The following is a 19,495-nucleotide window of genomic DNA, read 5'->3' as shown; positions in this document are numbered from 1 at the left end:
ACCAGAAGAAGAAGAGAAACCAGGAGAAGGAACCATGGAGGGAGATGATGATGATGATGAGCTGCAGTCCAGTGGTCTGGAGATGGAGGGATTTGGATGCATAGACCCCGGCCTTCATATACCATGAACTTCTGCAACAGATAATTGAACTGTTTATAAATGAGCAATAAGCAGAGGACGGTAATGCACGGAAACTTATCAGCTACCTCCTGCAGAGAAACCCAACTAGAGTATTCATTCATCCTGTCTGAATTAAGGACGAATCTCATGGTAGCGTCCACAGCTACAGGCCCCTGAGGTTTTATATAGATTAGTTTTCATAGAACCGGCATGCACCTGGAGGTATCTGTGGTTTTACAGTGAGCCATGATGGATCTGGTCTGTTGCTGAGATTTGATAACCCATAAGAAAACCAAAAAACATCTGTATGGATGATGGACTGAAGGCCAGAAACTTGACATCTGGCCACGTCACACCACCGGACAATAAATACAGGCTCAGTGACGTGACAAAGAACCAAACATCATGTTTTGTGTTGTTTTTTTTTGTGAACTTTGAGCCAATTTTCACATGTTTGTTGACCACCCACTGTTTCTCAGTGCTCTCCACCTCAACCCTTCATCTCTCAGTTCAGCTGAGTTTTGTGAGTATGTGACCATCAAGAGTCCAGAGCTGGATATGGTTCAGTTATGGACGATTGAATAATTTATATCCCCTTTCTTTCTGTAATCTTTTCTGCTGTCCTTCTAGATTTATTTTCTGTACAATGTATTTGGGAAGCCCTTTTGTACCTACAACCATAATGTAGGATGTACTGTTCATCTGACACATTAATTGATTGAATAAATGATTTGATTTGTTACGTAGAAAAATAAAAGTTTTTGTGTTTCTGCATATCTTTGTGGAGTTGAACTATTTCTCTCAGCAGAACTCTTTTTATTCAGAACAACGATGACAAGACAGCAAAGATGCAACAGTGTGTAGTTGGTTTATCATTGATTATCATTGATTGATGTTTTATGAATGAAGGGTTTGTCCTTTGGTGCAAAAATAGTTTGATTTTGATAAGTTTGTTTTGACTGCAGTGCAGATTATTTCAACAGTTTTGTACTTTGTGTGTTTAGTTTTGTGAATTGTGTTTGGAAAAAAAAGACCTTTGTTCTCAAATCATGCTTAAACATTTGTAAAAAGAGAAAATCCATGAGGCCGACATCATGTTTCTTCTTTATGGTGATGAACTGTGGGGCGACCTACAGACTCTGTGGGTTTAAGTCCGGCTTATTCTGTCATTAGTGGTCGCAGGTGCAGCTATATGACGACCGTCTCATCTTTCAGTCGAACCAGTTCAGGTGAGAGAAGGTGTGAACTCTGTGCCACTGAGCCGCAGGAGAGAGCACAAGTATCCAAGTCCAGGGTGAGAAACAGCGAAAACATAATATTACAATAACACAGTGAAGAAAAAGACGAGGCCGGAGTGCAGTCTGAGGAGAACAAACATTAGAGAACCACATCTAACTCCAAACCCTGCCAATCGACTTCGGCGTCTTGTGATTGGAGGAGACACTTGAGAGTTTTCACGCTGTGACTCAGACCTCCCAACGATTAGCAGAGCTGATCACACACCCACTCCCACAATCTGACACCATCGCTCCCCCCATTTCTTCCCTCCTTTTTCCACAGTCTGAGCCACTCTACACATGGTTTCTGTCTACACTTTCAAAAAACTGCATACACATGCAACAGTTTGCAGTGGACGCTGGTGTGGTTACTCAAAACCCTTACCTTGTTTCTTTTTTAGACAGGAAGCGGAGTCACATTCCAACGCTTTATGACAATTAAAGTTTGTGCTGGCAATAAATTTAAAGTCCCAGTTTTCAAATGAGACTCTCCTGAGATTTATAGGTACACTTTTCCTATGTATGTGTGTGTGTTAGTGTGTGTTTTTATGACAAAGACCCCGGCTCTGTGTCTGGAAGCAATCAACCCGTCCACAGCCCCCTCCCTATGACGTAATTGGAGTCTTTTTGCATGATGGTCCAGGATTTTTCACTGGGAAATCAGGGGATTTTTCCAAAGAAACTTTTTCATTCATTCTTGTGTCTGAACTCACTTCATTTTTCACATGTTATCTACTCATGATATAGGCTATCTACAGATTTCCACTTTTCACCAAAGATGTCAGATCAAACACTGATCGGACCATTAGATGTGCTCCGTGTTGCGGTGAATGTCTCGGAGCGTGAGGGGTTTTTTACTCTCTGGCCTCACAGTGAAGAGGGGGAGTGAGTTTGGCTCTGTTTCAGACACAGCGATGGATGGGGCCTCCACCCGCCTCCTCTTCGCCTACTGCTACAACAGCAAGCTAAGAGAAAACATTTTTTTTACAACTGTGAGCACCACACACACACGGTACACACACATCCTCCCTGTGTGAGAACAGTCTCGTCTTTCTGTGGACAAATTGAACAGACTCAGGAAGTCAAGTCCACCAGATTTGGTTTAATCAGCCAATTAGAAACAGGAGATGAGACGCTGTCATGTGACTTGCAGATATTCTCATTCTACTGTGGCTTATTGATCGCTGCAGGTCAGAGGTCAGAGGTCAGAGTCACACACTACAGGAAAATCAAACATCTGGAGCCAGAGGCGATTAAACACATCAGCAAACACTTATAATTAGAGCTAATGAGGTGGTGATGATGATGATGATGATGCTTCCTTCATTTGCGCCTTTTTTTTGTTGCCTCTTTACATAACAGTAATTCTCGACCCAACCAGAGAGGGGCAGCAGCTGCTCCTGATGCTGAAAAGTAAACACACGCTCTTGCCTCGCTCTCCTCCCTCCTCCCTCCCTCCCTCTCTCTCATGGAGGGGAGGACAGTCTGAGCTGGGAGCCGAGGTGGGTGGGGAGGGAGGGACGGAGGGAGGGGGTCTCCTACTCTCCTGCCTGCTCCTTTGTCATGGGAAGACTTCGCTCTGCAGTTTTTACTCGGACTTGAGCCTCAGCAGCTTTACACACACACAAACACATGGCTGAAACCTTCGCTGCAACTATGTGACTGGGACAGCACTAAAAAAACCCAAAAAGAAAACAAAAGGTTAGTCGCTCTCAGATCAGCTCCATCAGTTTCCACCGCTTCTTCTTTTTTTTCCTCTTTTTGTTAAACTCGCACCGCTGTGTCAGAGCGGAGCAGCAGCTGACCTGAGGTAAGTCCTCAATGAATTATCTTCATGTTGAGAAGTGTGCAGCATGTGGAGCACACAGTTAACACAAGTACCAGAAAGAAATCAGTTTAAGTTGATGTGTCGAGCTGCTGCAGACGAGATAAGCAAAAAAAAAAAAAAAAAAAAGAAGAAAAAGTGTGTGTAGTGATACAGAGCTGTCAGAGTGGTTTTTGTTAAGAGGCTGAACTCAACTCACTGAACATGACTGGAAACACAACCAGTAAAAAAAAAAGTGGGTGACAGCCAAGTTTGGTTATCAACTGTTGATTACGTGTGTGTGTGTGTGTGTGTGTGTGTGTGTGTGTGTGTGTGTGTGTGTGTGTGTGTGTGTGTGTGTGTGTGTGTGTGTGTGTGTGTGTGTGTGTGTGTGTGTGTGTGTGTGTGTGTGCAGGGACTGAGTTGTTGATGTTAATGAGGCAGCACAGTGATTTTAAAGCTGAAATTAATGGTCGATTAAACTTCCAAACCATTTTTAAGTAAAAGAAACAACTCCCCTCAAGTGGAGGTTTGCGTCCTTTCTTTGTTTTTATATCACTCTTTACTTAATATTTGGTTGTGGACTATTATTTAGACAAACTGAGGACATCGCTGCAGGGCAGGCTGTGGGACACTAGGACAGCTCTTTTCACTGTCTTGTCTCTCATCGACCGAAAGATTAATCAGAACAGTTTGATCCAGAATGTGAGTGATCATTAGCTGCGACCCTAATGGATTTTCCTTCTCTAACCTCTGAGGTTTCTTATCAGATTTTCGTCTTTTCATGGGAATGAATTATGTGTCCGTCTGGACAATGAGCGACTTGTAAGGCAACAACAGCTTGAGCCTCATGCACTGTGAAAGTATTTATCTGCAGAGTGTGGTAACACATTAGATGGATGCCAACATATCAGTGTCTGTTCCCTCACACTGTTTACATCTCGCTGTGTGTTTATGATCTCTGCCGGCCGGTCGGCCTGCAGTCTGGGTGATGCAGTAAAAACTCCTGCTCCTGACGTGATCCTGGGGTTTCATCCCCCCTCGCTTCTCTCAGGAGAGCTGCAGAATGAACTCATGCTGATTGATTGTGTGACTGTGTAAAAGGATACCCTACTTCCTGTTAGGCCCTCTCTCCAGACAGCAGCAGCAGAAAATCTTGGATCGGTCGTCTCTGTCTTTGTGGTGCATGTGTGTGTGCTGTCTGTGAATTCAGGAAACTGTAATGTTTGACTTTTAAAATTGCTCTATTTTAAATCTTGAACCTTTAATATTCTTCACCCAGTGTGATTTTTCTGTGTTATGACCTTCGGTGCTGGAACGTGAAGATGCATTTTTGTAGATTAATTTCATGTATGTATTTCTTGTAGCTTCTCAGAGGAGAGAGTACGACTTTCTTTTTCTGTTCTTTCCATTCAACATCTTCACTGGAAAAACTGGTGGTTGAAGGCTTCTGTTTTTATAATCAGTCCAGATCAATCAACTATGCAATTCTTTGTAAAAAAAAAAAAAAAGAGAGAAAAGAAAGAAAGAAATTCTTTTTTTAAATTACTCAGTGAAAAAGTAGTATTTAAGTATTTAATTCAGTGATTCAAGCAAACATTTGAATAGTGATTTCAAAATGAAGCAACAATTGAAGCTCTGACCTGCAAATATTTGGTATTTTGCTATTTACCCTGTATTGTTTAGTGTTATTACCTAAACCAGGGATCAATCTCCTGTCAGTGGACTTATAATTTCAGCATGAGCTGCAGGACATGTCAGCTCCTGTAGCACTTATCCAGCCCGAACCTCGCACTTTGGCTGCTGCTTCAATGAGTCTGAGGCTCTGAGGGAATACTTTCAGGGACTACGCATGAGTTTGGGGCTAAGAGATTGATTATGGTTGAGTTTTAAGACTGGGTTTTTATTGGTAACACTGAGCCAGGCATTTAAAAAAAAAAACTTTCCTCTGGATCTGTTTTCCTACTTAGGTCTTTAGGAAAGTTTTTTTTCTTTCCATTTAAATATGCACATCTGAAATATCTGCTTGAATTGAGGCATTGTTGTTACGAGTACCAAAGGATAAGTCGAGGGACCACGAGGCATAGATTCAACTTCCTGTGAAGTCTGCATTGCTTGTGTCCGATCCAGATGTTAGTGGGATTTTGCAGGAATACCAGTGCAGGGGGTTAGGAGTGAAAGTTGAACTATGCATTTATTTTCCACTAGATAAAAATAGGATGCATCTGTTTCATAGAAGCTATTATAATGTATTTTTTCTTCTCAGGGAACGAAGCACGCAGGACCAGAGCTGAATCCTGCATCCTGAGACTGAACCAGAGAGGAGGTCAGTGTGATGAACAGCATGCTTCCTCAGAGGAGTGCGGTCACCACACTGGGCTACGGCTCAGGTAAGACAACATTCAACACTTTATTTTTGCTGATATTGTATTTATATTAAATTGCTGCTCTGTTGCGTTATTTTCCTTAATCTAGAAACCAACACCGCTCTTCTGTTTTTTTTTCTGGTGGCACAATTTGCAATTCAATGCAGTCCGATGGTTGACTTTTCATTGCTTCCAGGTTTTTAGTCATCAAAGTTATACAGATACTGTAATTCAGTAAATTTGCCTCCTGGAACAGGATCTCTGACCGATGTTTTCAATAATGATCAGTGGAAAAAAAGTTCCCAAAATGCTAAGAGCAGAGTCACGCTACAACTATTTGTGTCTAGACAGTGGAGAATAGAGGTCTGACTCCATTATTGTTACAGTGATGACAGACGACTAGAGTCCAGATCGCAGTTAGAAAGTCAAATTTTGCGATTTGAATTAATTTATAAAACACAAATACGTTATGGAGACTTTTATGCCAAGAGGGGGGGTGGGTGGGGGGGCATCCTGTAATATCACATGAACTCTGTAATCATGTATTTATTCACTGACCAGTCACCCATGACTCAAGGCCCTGTCTACACAAAGTTTGCCAAGATATTTGGATGCCCTCTGGCTTCTTTTTTTTGCAGTCGAGACTATGATGCATTCTGGTTTGTCCTGGTCCACCAGCATTCTTCCATTTTTAGAAGAAGCCTGACCGCCGATTGAGCCAGTGTTTGTATTGGGCTGAGAACTGTACGAGCGTACATTCTTCCCCGGTCCCCCACCCCCACTTACTCAGCACATGTGTGACACCGCTTCTCTTTGCTGAGCCGGTGCTTATTAAAGAGGTTACATTAAACCTGAGTGTGTGATAAGGACCAAAGAGGGATGGGATGTCATGCTCTGTCTCCTCTCTCTCTCTCTCTCTCTCTATTTCTCTTCGTCAGACTGTGTGAAGATCGAGCACAGCGGCGGTGGCTCAGTGGGTGGGACGCTGCTCAGAGGCTCCCGCTCCAAAGCAGAGTTACAGGATCTGATGGAGACGCTGCAGCGCAGGAAGAGCGCCCTGGAGGCCAGCCTGAGGGCCGCCGAGTGCAGCCGCAAGTACCTCAGCGTGCCCTCACCTGTCGGCCCCCAGTCCACCAGGACGCTGTCCATCCTCAGCGGCGCCGACCGGCCTCCGTCCGCCTCCAGGAACTTCTACATGACCAGCAGCAGCGTGCCTCCGTCGCCTCGCCAGGGTGAGCGCCAGCTGAGCTCTAACGGCCTGCTCCGCCACCCCCACTCTCGCCACCAGTCGCAGGACAGTCTGCTCCTCTCTAACGCGGCCGACGGGAGCTCCCTGCTCTCCTCCTACGGCGAGCCGCTACCTCGTTCTCCCAGGATGAAAAGCGGAGCCGCCAGCGTGCCGTCCAGCCCGCGCATGGGCCGCAGGATCTACTCTCAGGGCAAAGCTGGAGGCGACTCCCGACAGAGGAAGTACTCCACCGGCTCCCTCAGCAGCCTCGGGATGCACAGCCGCTCTCTGCCGAGGCTTCACAACGCAGCGGATCCCCCCGCCCTCTCGCTCCCGTCACGCCACTCAATGGGTTCCCACAGAGGAGTGGGGTCAGCGGGGGCGCGGCGCAGCCTCTCTTCCCTGGAGCAGCCGCCAGATGTGACGGTACCAGCCAGCATGCCCAGCACTCCCAGGAGGGCCAGTCTGGCCTCGCTGAGCTCTCTGGGCATAGAGCTGGACGGGACGGGCCTGGATCTGGGCTTCGGAGAGAGGAGATTGTCCTTCGGGAAGGGCGGGTTGAGTCCAGGACAGAGGGTCGGCAGCATCAGCTCTTTGAATGGTAAAGAGGAGCTGAGAGACTACCACCTGCACCAGAGAGATGAGCGACTCAGGGAGCAGAAAGTGCAGAGGCTGGTGAGTTTATCCGTTACTTTGGTTTGCCCCCTTTTAATTTGATAACTTTTTAAATCTTCTCCCTGCTCCCTTCCAACCAATCAAAGAATGTTGTGATTTGCCATGATATTGTCAAATTGTGAAATTGACTTGGTTGGAATAGAAAGAAAGAAAGAAAGAAAGAAAGAAAGAAAGAAAGAAAGAAAGAAAGAAAGAAAGAAAGAAAGAAAGAAAGAAAGAAAGAAAGAAAGAAAAACTAATTTCACAGTGAAGTAATATATAGTTTAAGTGGTAATTATGAATCCTGGTTTTCAGGAATGCCAGCGTCTGGAGACCATCTTGAACCTGTGCACTGAGATGGGTCATGTGGAGAGAGAACCAGCAGGTTCAGCTGTCTCCGACCTGCAGAAGATCAACAAGGAGCTGGAGAAGCTGCAGGTGTCGGACGACGAGTCGGTGTTCTCGGACTCCCCCGGCAGCACCGCTCCAGACGGCTGCTTTGGGCCCAAAGCCAGAGATTTCCAACTCTCAGACGAGCAGCAGGTCGGCCAGTGTCAGCAGAGCGGCTACAGAGACAGAGAGGCCAGGTCCCACTCACCAGCCATCAGCATGAACAGCAGCGCCCCCTCCCCCTCCACCCAACACAGAGCCAAAGTAAGTCTCACCAGAGTCGTGCAGATCTTCATAAACATTGAGGCTGAAGGGTGAAACTGCAAAGAGCAGGGAATTAAATGAAAGAAAAAACTGTTCCTGGGAGGATTTTGTTAGAAATGGGTCGTTTGAAGAGCAAATCATGAATCACTTAATTTTAATCACACAGAATTAAACACACAGAATAAAACAGAAACATTAAATGAAAGAAACTAGAAGAAACGAGAATATTTAGTTAAATAAACCGACATGTAGCATCTTAATCACAGAAAATGCATTTATACAGTAGCTGGTACTGTAATATTTCAGTTTTATGGTAAAAAATCAGACAGAGGTGACCAAAAAATAGTACCAAGGATTCATTTCATACAAAAATGTCTGATAATACAAACTACAGTCCATATTGTAGGTCAACTTACACATCCTATGACAGAGTAGTGGGCTATAGAGGCATAAACCAAGCCAACATGACAAACACACAGTGCTGACATATTTATAAGTGCGTTAACAAACAGACAGGGAGCAGCATCAGCTTTCATTTGTTTTTTTCTACTTATATTCACTGTGCTTCTCATTTTACTTCTGTTTATCAGGGTGTATAATAACACACAGGTATGAATAACATCAGTGATGGTCATCCTCCATTCAGGTGTCCCAGTGAGACTTGACAGTGGCTGCATCCAAGATCACATCCTGTTTGTCATGTGCTCTGAAATATATCCACTCCTTTGAATTGATATTGATGGCTTGAACTGTACTTTCTTCATACAGTATGTGCTGCATTTTCTACTGTAGATATGAAAATAACGCTTCACTGCTCAGTTTAGAGGAAACTACAGTGTCTGTTGTTCAGGGAATAATGACTGTGAGTGAGTGGGTGAATGGGTTTTGGCCTCAGAGACCCTCACAATGAAGCAGCTAGATGGAGTTCGACCATTATACATTACTAACCCCTGTGATATGTGAAGAAGACCTGTAAAAACACCTCTACTACTGCATTTTTAAATATTGAGACTCAATGTGTCATCATGACTATTGTGTCATCCATTACACAACCTGTGCTGAACTTTTCGATGATCTGCCCCGTGTCCTTGACTTGTGTCGGCTACTTCCTGCTCCAGAGCAGAGTGTTGAAGTGAGTGAGGAGAGGAGAGGACCCAGCTGTGGTGAAGGACTAATGGGTCCCGCCCCAGCTGTGGAATGTGGTTTATCCGACTGCTGATCGCTTGTTTATCTCTGTTTGTTTACCTGTTGTAATATCAAGATGAGTTCTTGAATTCCATTTCTAAGTTATTTTCATTTCCCTCTCCACATTTTCACGAAACTTAATTTTGAATACTGAGGCAGAGATTGTAAATGAGTCAGTTTGTGAACTCAGCTACATTTTTTAAAGCTCGACCATCAGGCTTGAAGGGGTTAATGTATTATCCTACGCACCATGATGGATTTTGTCTTATACTTGGCTCAAACAAAAGTCATCCACATGAAAAGTGAAACCATGTGTTGCATGAAGCTCTCATCCATAACGCGAAGCTTGCGTACAGCGTGTGTGTTTTCCCTTTTTTTTCCATCATTCAACACATAAACACTCGACTGAGGTAGATTCCCCCAAATGAATGGGCTTTTTTGAAGTCCTGTTAATCGTGTGTAGCTGATAATTAGTACATTTCCTGTTTATGTGGGTTGTTCAGACACATAAACGGGAAATCAGACTTTCCTAAGAACTCCTTACAGCCTTGATGTCACCACAACTTGATCTCATCTGCTCATAACATCTGTACATATCAGGAGGAAGTCCTAACTTCACACACTGAGAAATCAATGAACATGTTTCATTAGCAGATATAAAATGTAATAAATACTGATCCCAGCCGCCTCCTCCTCCTCCTCCTCCTCCTCCTCCTCCTCCTCCTCCTCCTTCTCCTCCTCCTCCTCCTCCTCCTCAGTCCGAGTGCCACTGGGTTACTGTCTCTGTAAAAAATCTTTTTTCCTTTCTAGAGCAGTAACAAGCTGATGGTGTGTCTGGTTTTAATGAAGAAGGCCCAGTTTTCTTTCAGCGCTCAACCATTGAAACTCTTCAAGGAGGGGAGAACAGGAAATGACTTTATCCCACGGAGAATTAGTGTCTGTGTGTGTGTGTGTGTGTGTGTGTGTGTGTGTGTGTGTGTGTGTGTGTGCGTAAGAATGTTGGTGTATATGGCTGGTTAAGAAGGTGCGTTTTTCCAGATGTTTTCAACTTGATACTGAGCCGAAATGTATGGAAGAGGTCTGTGAAAACAAAAAATGTAGTTAACACATCAGCACAGGTCTCTGACCCATCTCCGTTATATGAACAATACAACTCTCAAACACAGCTAAACGTATTCCCTAGTAGAGAACCACTTTTCTGCTCTGTGTCCGTTGTGAGAAAAGTTTACAGCCTCCAGATACCCTCCATCCCATCTCTTACATTCCTAAGAGCAGGAAGACCGCAAGCTCTCGACCAGTCTGCAAAGTTATAAATCCAAAACCTGCTGCCACATGAACTATTAAACAAAAACTCCTATACTTGAGAATACAGGATCTACTCAGAGTATGAATGGATGTGAGCTGGATGGTGCAAAACAAGGGAATGCTTTGGCACGACTGGCAACGACTCGAGTGCAGCGATAGAGATTTCCATTACGCCAAGTAGAAAAGAATCCGGTTGTCAGCGATCCAACTTTGGATGAGTTAGAACAGCAGCTGCTGTCGTCGTATTCAACGCTGCTCTGACTGGTGAATTATTATAAACACAGGCAGTGGTTAATACAAGGGAACGAACAGCTCTTTGTGTTTAAAAAAATGTCTCTGTAGCTTTTAATTAAACATATATCTCCTGTGGATCAAAGCACTAACATGAATTCCTGATGTGACTGCAGGCTTTGAAGAGTGCGCAGCTGAAACAGGAAGTAACGCACATAGAAGAAGAGAGGATTCAAGTCCTAAACAACATAGAGGAGCTGGAGCAGAAGATCAAAGACCTGGACAACCAGATGGAGGAGTCTGTCCGCGAGGTAGACGACACACGGCAGTGCATAAACACAACTGAACAACCTGCTAACTAAGGACTTGTTGATGGCTTGTGGGTGGTGTGCAGCGCCGTGTTCCTCAAACTACTGAAATGAAATGAAGCTGCCTAAAAAATGCAGCCACGAGAAATGAGAAATGCATTAACTGTTCTGAATGAAATGGATCCAGCGGCAGGTTTTCTACTCTGTGCCTCTGTCTGCTGCAGATGGAGGTGGAGTGTGCTCTGCTGGAGGGGGAGCAGGAGTCGGAGATGGGCCAGCTGCAGAGGGACAAGGAGCTTCTGGAGCAGCTGAAGGAAAAGATTCACAGCATTGAGAAGACGAATCACACTGAGAAGTCACAGGTAAGAGAAACAATTGTGAAATGGTCAAACTACAAAATAATAAACTCTAGGGACATACTCATATTGGTCAGAGGTGATTGAGGGGCATTTAGACACGGCTCCTCAGGCCACAGTTCAAACTCTCAGTTCAGCTTCCTCTAAAATGGCTCCAGTTGCTTATCCTTTAAAACAAAACAAACAAGTTATGTTTCCTGAGGGAAATCCTCATAACCCCAGACTGAGAGAGTTCATTGCAAATGAGCTCTGCAGAGGCCTTTTAAAAGACCCTCACCATAACTGTCCAAGAGTGTCCAAAACGTCCCAACCGAAACCAAATATCTGGATGAAGTGATTTAAATAATGTGTTTCTGTATTTAGTAATTTTACGTTTTCAGCACTCACAGAAGTTTTTTTACGCACCTTTAGATCCTACTTGACCTTTTTCTTCTGTAAACCCGGATCCATTCCTGTTTGTATTGTCCCAGAACGTGACATTCTTGTCATTCACAACTTCTGTTACAGCCCTGTGATCCTTTACACCCACATCTTGGAAATGACCCAAATAGTTGCCATGTGTAAAAGAAAAAAAAAAGTCAGTGCATCTGACTCCAATTTGGGAAAACTAAAATCACCTGAAACCTCACATCACTTGGAGAGACACAAAGTGTGACACAAATAGTTTCAACTTTGTAACACTGGTCAATTGGATACTTAAAGTTAATTCAAATTGAAAATCACAAATCATTTTAGATTAAGAGAGTTCATTCCTTGTACCTAAGGTTAACTTAAGGCTAACTGTATTCTGTGTTTTCATGTACTGTGTGTGTGTGTGGTGTTTCTCAGGAAGCTAAGGAGCAGACAAAAAGTTTGGAGGATTTGGAGTTTCAGAAGCTGGAGAGAGAAATCAATCAGGACGAGGAAAAGGAGAATCAGAGCCAAGAGCTGCTGCGAGAGATAGCAGAGTGTCAACGCCTCACTGTCACACGCAAGGTACGACCAGTCAGCTTTTATGAATGAGCATTTGGCTTGTAGAGCGGTTACTGCTGTTTGATTGTTTGTCTTCACCAAAATTAGCACTTTTTAAAAAAAAAAATTTAAATGTGAGTAGATGTTTGCTACAAGTTATATTTCATAAAATAAAATTTTATATCATAACAAATACATGAAAATGTTAGAGCAATAGGACTGCAGTATGATTATGAACACACGACAATCTAATCTATGTAATCTACACACTGCAAAACATTTAAAAGGTTTTTCTTTTTGGTGATTTCTTTTAAAATTTCTTATTTTTCTGGCCTTTTTTTCAGTCATGAGTCATGACATCTTGGTTTGTTGTCATTAATCTGACTGCAGGTTGTGAATGAAATTAAGATGTGAAATTGTGAGATTTGCAGCACAAAGCAAAAACAATACGAGCAAGGGTAAGCATGCAATACCAGAGGCCTGAAGAATTTATTGACTTTCCAGTTGAGGTCAAAACCACTGAGAGAGAGAGAGAGAAAACAAAAAACAGTGAGGATGTTACTTTAACAAACAAAAATCTCACAAAACTTTCATATTCAGAATGAGAATTTGTTGTTTGCTCATTTTGCTTTCCCTTCAAAATAAAACACCTCTGCAGTATCTGCTAAAGTCACAAAATACCAAACTCTTTTCTTCATACTTAATACTTTTCTCAGCACTGCCAGATATTGTGCAGTGAGCCTGTGTTCCTCTGTTCGTGCAGGAAAGACTCATGACTCTGAAGAAACAGTCGTCACAGATCACCTTACAGGCTCAGCAGGAACGAGAGAATTTCCAGAGAGAGAAGAACAATTTGCTCGTCATGCTGCAGAAGGTGAGGGGACCGTCTGCAATGCTGACGTTCTAGATATCTGATTTGATTTAACTGATGATATGCTGATGTTTAACAGGAGAGAGAAAAACTGGTGTCGTTGGAAGGAAAGTACGCAGAGTTGTCTGAGGGGCAGACGTTCACTAACATCCCTGTAGCCCTCAAAGAGGTAGGAGCCAGTTACAGCCACAGCGCTGGTTCATATTTCCACCAGCAGAGTGCACCGCTGAGTCTGAATGTCTTTGATGAGTTTTTACCCTGGGTGATTCCTCTGATCTCTGTGCCCACTGCAGCACTTGAACTCTGTGAAGGAAAGGAGAAGAAGCAGCAAAGAAAGCCCGACTGACAGCCTACCTCATAAGAGGAGCCAGCAGCTCCCCGCCTCTTACGGCAGATCGCTAGGACGGACGCTTCCTCCCAAGGTTAATACTTTTATCAAAGACGTTAATCAGCTCTAATGATTCCTCTCAGACTTTTACTGTTTCTCTCAATTATCCTTTTACATGGTTTCTTTGGAGTTGTCTTGGATGCCCACAGAGAGTTGTACCTAAATCATCTCCATTTATAGGCAGTTTGTGTCTTGTTTTACTGATTGGACTGATTTTTATGTCCTCTTTTGTGTAAAACACCCATTGACACATGACAATCAAAGAACCGAGGGAGTGAAAGTACAAGTGCAACAAAACAAGTCAGTTTTTCCAGTAAACACAAGTTTCGAAACAATAATTCTTGAAACATGAGGAAGAAAGGAGCATGATGGTTGTGCCAAGTAAAATCACCACATTAAATACAACAAGGCTTGACTCGATGTCTGTTTCTGAGAAGAAAAGAAAAACTTCTGAACTTTAAAAATGACTTTCAAGTGTTTCTACACAGAGAAATAACTAGAAATAGTGTAAATGTTACGTCGACTAACTCACTGATATGTGAACTGCTGGTTACCTGGATGAAGATCTGAACATATCTTAAATAGAGATAATGTATTTCTAATAGTTTATCCCTGTTTACTCTCACATTGTAATCGCTGCTTGTTCTGATCCTCGCCTGCAGAGCAGCAGTGGATTTTGTTGCCCTCATTATTTCCATCCAGAAACATTTGAAATTTTTGTCCCCGGAGGACGGTCCGCCCAAGTTTTAGTCTTGCAACACCCATCCAGCTCATGATGAGGCAGCAGCATCTTGAGTGAGCTAAGTTTGCAGTTGTGTGAAGGTTGTAGAGTCTGGTCCTGACCACCAGGTGTGCTGCTGCTCCCTCAGGCTCACCTGCCTCTGTCCCAAAGCTCCAGCTGTGGCAGCGTCATCCCACAAGGCTTCAGCCTCTCCACCCGGGACCTGAACACCCGCCGCCTGCCAAAGAGTGAGTCAAAGCAGAGACTGCTGCCTGCATCTTATCTTTACAGTATCGACCAGCTTTAAACATCAGGCTATAAACATGGATCAGGACAGATTATGTTTGTTGCAACTCATAAAATGTCATTTAAAAAAAAAAAAAAAGACTGGGGCGAGATGTCAAATAAAAGTTTTTTATGGGATCTTCTGATGGAAAATGTACTGAATATGAATTACAAAGATTTGATTAAAGTGGTGGTGCAATAATTGTCAGCAGATAGTCCAAGTCTGACTGTTTGTCTCAACAGAAGTGCTGCAATTTATATCATTTTAGATAAAAATAGACGTTTCCCAGCAAACAAGTAACCCATGAAAAGAAATCTCTATTGAATGGAATACAATTTTAATAATACCATTTTTGGACGTGTTTTGCGTATAATGACTAATCATGTTGACATTGTCTTGGTTCTCATTAAAAACCTCCGTCTCTCTCCAGTTTGATGGATTGATGTTACTTGGCTCATTTATTGCAAACAGATTATATAAAATTATGATTACAAGATGCTTGGCCGACTACATAGTTAATGAATTGCAGATTTGTTGTTGTGATTTGGTGCTTGCGTTATATTAGATTATTGATGTGGGGGGGGTATTCCCACTTGGTTGCTGTAATATGTTTCTTCTGTCAGCAGGCAACAGCCATGCACACATGAACGAAGACAGACAGAGAAGGAGCGATTTCTGCAGCAGGATGGTGTCGGAGCCAAACGTGTTCCTGGACTCCTTCTCTTACCCGGACACCAGCCAGACCTCAGACACCGTCAGCGTGGACAGCTCCGACAGCCTGGAGACCAGCTTCTCCGCCTGCTCGCCAGACAACATCTCCAGGTCAGAGATGAACCCCATGTGCAGAGGAAAGAGTTTAGACGGAGTAAAATATGTGTCATGAAGATGAAGAGGAGTTGTGTTTAGAAAATAACTGACGGATAGAGAAAAAAAAGGCTGAGGAGGGTATTTAAAGGGACAGTGTGTAATATTTGTCAAGGTGTATTGGTCAAATCTGAATATACTACCAATTAATATATTTGTACAAGTGTATAATCGCTATAAAATAAAATCTGTTTGGTTTTCATAGCCTTATAATTATTCTTTTATATATACATATAGCAAGGGTCTTGCTTACAGCGTGTCGCCATTTTGCGGCGCCATGTTTGTACGGAATGGAAAATCCAGCCAACCAGAGAGCACGTTTCAAGAGTTTCACGTTCATAAATAAACAATAGAACTATTTTAATAGATAAATAATAGAATCTGGATGCTAGATGTCACTGTTTTCCCCTCATTGTACACACTGGACCTTTAAGAGAGAAGAGCGAGCAGAAAGAGTAAATGTTTTTGGCTTTTAAAGAGGCTGTACTGTAATTCATTGTCAGGTGAAAGACATTCAGAGGACACATGCACATTAAATAATGCAATGTTTTCTGATGTATGTTTGGGAAGTCTCACCTAATGCTGATGTTAAAGTCTCTTTTTTTTTGGGCTGCAAACCTGAAACTAAAATCTCTGTATTCATGCCTCCACCATGAGGTTATGTTTTGGGCAGTGCCTGTTTCTTGGTTTGATTGATTGTTTATTTATTAGTAATTTGGATTACGCAAAAAGTTCTGAGATGATTTAGTGCAAACTTTGTGGAGGGCTGTAGATCTGTTGAAAGATCCAGATCCAGGATTTGTTTTTGACATTTTATCACTTTATCAGGAAAAAAGTGTTTAGATGAAAAAAGTGAAAAACGTAGACATATTCGTGGTATGAGTTTGTTTAATAAGGTGCAGATTGAGAAGATAATCCGAAACCACAAGATCCACATCTGGTGAAAGAAAATACTGTTGTTCTCATAATTAATCATTTGTTAATGGTGCATATTGTACCAGCTGTTTTCATCTTACATCTGTATCCAACATGCTGACATCTTTATTTTATACAACAGCAAGTAAATAAAGCTCTGTCTTGTGTAGAGATTAAAGACAATAAACAAATAATTAGCTGCACTTGAGAGCAATAGACAGATTTTGTCAGATAGTTGTGATAGATTGCCGAGTTCTGCGCTATTTGAACATGAGAGATTTGTGTTTTCTATTTCCCATCAGTGCCAGTACCTCCAATATGGTGAAGATTGAAGAGATGGAGCGTTTGCTGCGAGAGGCCCAGGCCGAGAAGCAGAGACTCCTCGAGCATCGGGTAACGTGTCAAACTTCACTGACACCTACTGTAAGCAGACATGAGTGTTTACTGATGGATGCAATTCACTCTGTGTGATGTGCAGGAGCGTGAGATGGAGATGCGCAAGCAGGCGCTGTTGGAGGAGCGAAGGAGGAGGGAGGAGCTGGAGAAACGACTGCAGGAGGAGACGAACAGGAGGCAGAAACTTGTGGAGAGAGAAGTGAAGCTCAGGGAAAAACAAAGATCGCAGGTACTTCACAATAACTAACACGAAGACTTTTCAAGCTGATTGATTTTCACCGTCGGGTTCAAAGCAGTGCACGGTGTTTTTTTACATCTGTAATCTCATTTCATTGCTTGTTTCCATAGTCGCGGCTGTTGACACGCTACCTCCCTGTGAGAAAGGACGACTTTGATCTCCACGGCCACATCGAGGCCGCAGGACACAACCCAGACGCCTGCTTCCATCTGGCCATCACTGACAAAACCTGTCGAGGCTTCCTGGTCAAAATGGGCGGCAAAATAAAGACCTGGAAGAAACGCTGGTTTGTCTTCGACCAGAATCGCAGGACGCTCACCTACTTTGCAGGTGAGCACGTCTGAAAAATGTGCAGTTTTAAAAATGCGAGAGGAAAGTTCCTCCAACCGTGATGTCAGATTTAAACTATGCCGGGACACTTAAGGATGCAGAGAGAAAAAGGGCTTTGATCACATTTGTGTTTACGTTCTCCGCTGCAGACAAACATGAGACCAAGATGAAAGGAGTCATTTACTTCCAAGCCATAGAAGAGGTTTACTACGACCATTTGAAGAATGCACACAAAGTAAGTCTATTTATGTGTGTGTGTGTCTGTATGTATGATTGTTACCATGTGGCCTCATCCACACTAAGCACAATTTTCCTCGGAATATGATGACATCTGTTTGTCTTCTCCTTCTCTCCCTCCATTTGTCTTCCTCCCTCCCACACATGCGTCACCTCACTCCCCCTCACCCCACTTTATCCGCTACTATTTCACTTTTTTTTCTCTCTAATTCAAACTCACTTCCACTTCCCAAGAGTCCCAACCCCTCGCTGACGTTCAGCGTGAAGACCCACGATCGGGTTTACTACATGGTGGCTCCGTCCCCCGAGGCCATGCGAATCTGGATGGACGTTATTGTCACAGGTGCTGAAGGACATATGCATTTCATGGTGTAACTTTTATCGCATCAGATCAGGGTCCAGTCCACACGACTTTTTTTCTTGGCTAAACTTTGTGTTTAGCGAACACGTTGCATTGATCTGAGATGGACGTTCATCATCAGGTCCATAAAAAATTGAACTTCTGTTTACACTTGTAGTATTTGTAGCCTGCGATGACAATTCATGCTCAGAAGCACATTTTATATTATAATCGTGTATAACAAATGAAAAGGATTTATATACAGGTTTCATATTTAAGCTATGTATGTTATTTTTTTATTGGTTTATATAGCATGAGTGACTGAATCAGTATTAAATGTTGTAACATTTTAGCTGTTACGTTTTCCAATCTCTGCTCGACTCACACTCTCGCACGTCATGTTTAGGTTTTATTCAGCAAAACTGAATCAGGGAAGCTGTCAAATGATCGGAAACTGAACGTCTGCTACACAGTGCTGTGCTCACGGATGCTGCCTCTCTATAACAGATTCTTATCTGTACAGACGGCCTTCTGTAAACTGTCTGATATCATTTCCTTTCCCCTAATTTTCAAACCAAAGATTATGATGTTGGTCGGCCTGTTTCTTTACCTTCCTTTTCTTCTCTTCTCTCTATTTCCTGTGTGAGTTTCCGTATCTTAGTCCGACATCAGTTTATCGGTGGGTCACAACTTCCTGGTGATCTTTTTCCCAGATTAGATCACCACTTCTGTATTTGTGGTTTCAAGAATGCACATTTGTACGGTATGTTAACTCAGATCTATAATTGCTATATTGTCATTCATATTCCTGTGTAATTAGTTTGAGTATTATTTCACATGTTAAACTCAAGCATATTGATTGCTGCTGCCAGACTACCAGCATAAGCTGCTCTTGTCTTCTTATTTAAAGCAGGTCTGAATGTCCACTATTAGTTTTCTTCTGTTCACTTTCATTCCAGCGTGCCTTGAATTGTGCTTTTCTTCACACATACAAATATAATTTGTGAAGGAGAGTTTATTACAGGCACTTTTTTATTATTATTATTATTATTTTTTTTACATTTTATTATGATTAATTATTTGTACTTGTTGCCAAATACTCTACTCATTAAAGTAGACAATTTTCCCAAATCACAACGGTGCTGTGTTTGATACCTACCACTGTGCAGCTAATGGAGCTCCCTCTATGTAGCCTATAGCATAGGCTGCTGATAAAATGAGGTCATGTTGTGCAGCAGTGATGCTGTTCGTGCTGCATCACCCGCATGTTCCTCACACTCAAGTGTTTCTTTATGCTCTTTCACCAGCAGAGGTCCTCAGTGCAGAGTGGTTGCACTGGTATGACATAATGCTCAGACTGACTGGCTGCTCCACACTCACTTAGATAAATGAGCAGTTAGTGAAAGTGGAGCCTCAGCGATCCATATCCTCTCATGCTCATATATCAGATATGAACATTTGTGAGAGTTG

General features: G+C 42.8%; 1 protein-coding gene across 4 annotated transcripts; it reads left to right on the top strand.

The window, feature by feature from the left end:
* Positions 1-3,186: 3,186 nt before the first annotated feature.
* phldb2a (pleckstrin homology-like domain, family B, member 2a) lies at positions 3,187-18,967 on the top strand. Of its 4 annotated transcripts, none has more exons than XM_085798008.1 (17): positions 3,187-3,207; positions 5,468-5,591; positions 6,506-7,470; positions 7,774-8,103; positions 11,001-11,135; positions 11,357-11,494; positions 12,317-12,463; positions 13,203-13,313; positions 13,390-13,479; positions 13,604-13,732; positions 14,568-14,667; positions 15,329-15,527; positions 16,787-16,877; positions 16,963-17,109; positions 17,229-17,448; positions 17,598-17,683; positions 17,920-18,300. In XM_085798008.1, exons 2-17 carry the CDS (start codon positions 5,537-5,539, stop codon positions 18,058-18,060), a joined length of 3,084 nt encoding a protein of 1,027 aa, XP_085654134.1. In that variant the 5' UTR covers positions 3,187-3,207; positions 5,468-5,536; the 3' UTR covers positions 18,061-18,300. The 4 variants fall into 4 exon arrangements, with proteins under 4 accessions (XP_085654134.1, XP_085654132.1, XP_085654131.1 ...); XM_085798006.1 differs by having other exon boundaries at positions 3,188-3,207; positions 7,765-8,103; positions 15,332-15,527; positions 17,920-18,967; XM_085798005.1 differs by having other exon boundaries at positions 3,188-3,207; positions 7,765-8,103.
* The last annotated feature ends 528 nt before the right edge of the window (positions 18,968-19,495 follow it).

This window comes from Trachurus japonicus, chromosome 14 (assembly GCF_045865225.1).
Source record: "Trachurus japonicus isolate A0001 chromosome 14, Traja_1.0".
NCBI lineage: Eukaryota > Metazoa > Chordata > Actinopteri > Carangiformes > Carangidae > Trachurus > Trachurus japonicus.
Note: the sequence above shows the minus strand (reverse complement) of the source record. Positions and strands in the feature narration are given on the sequence as shown.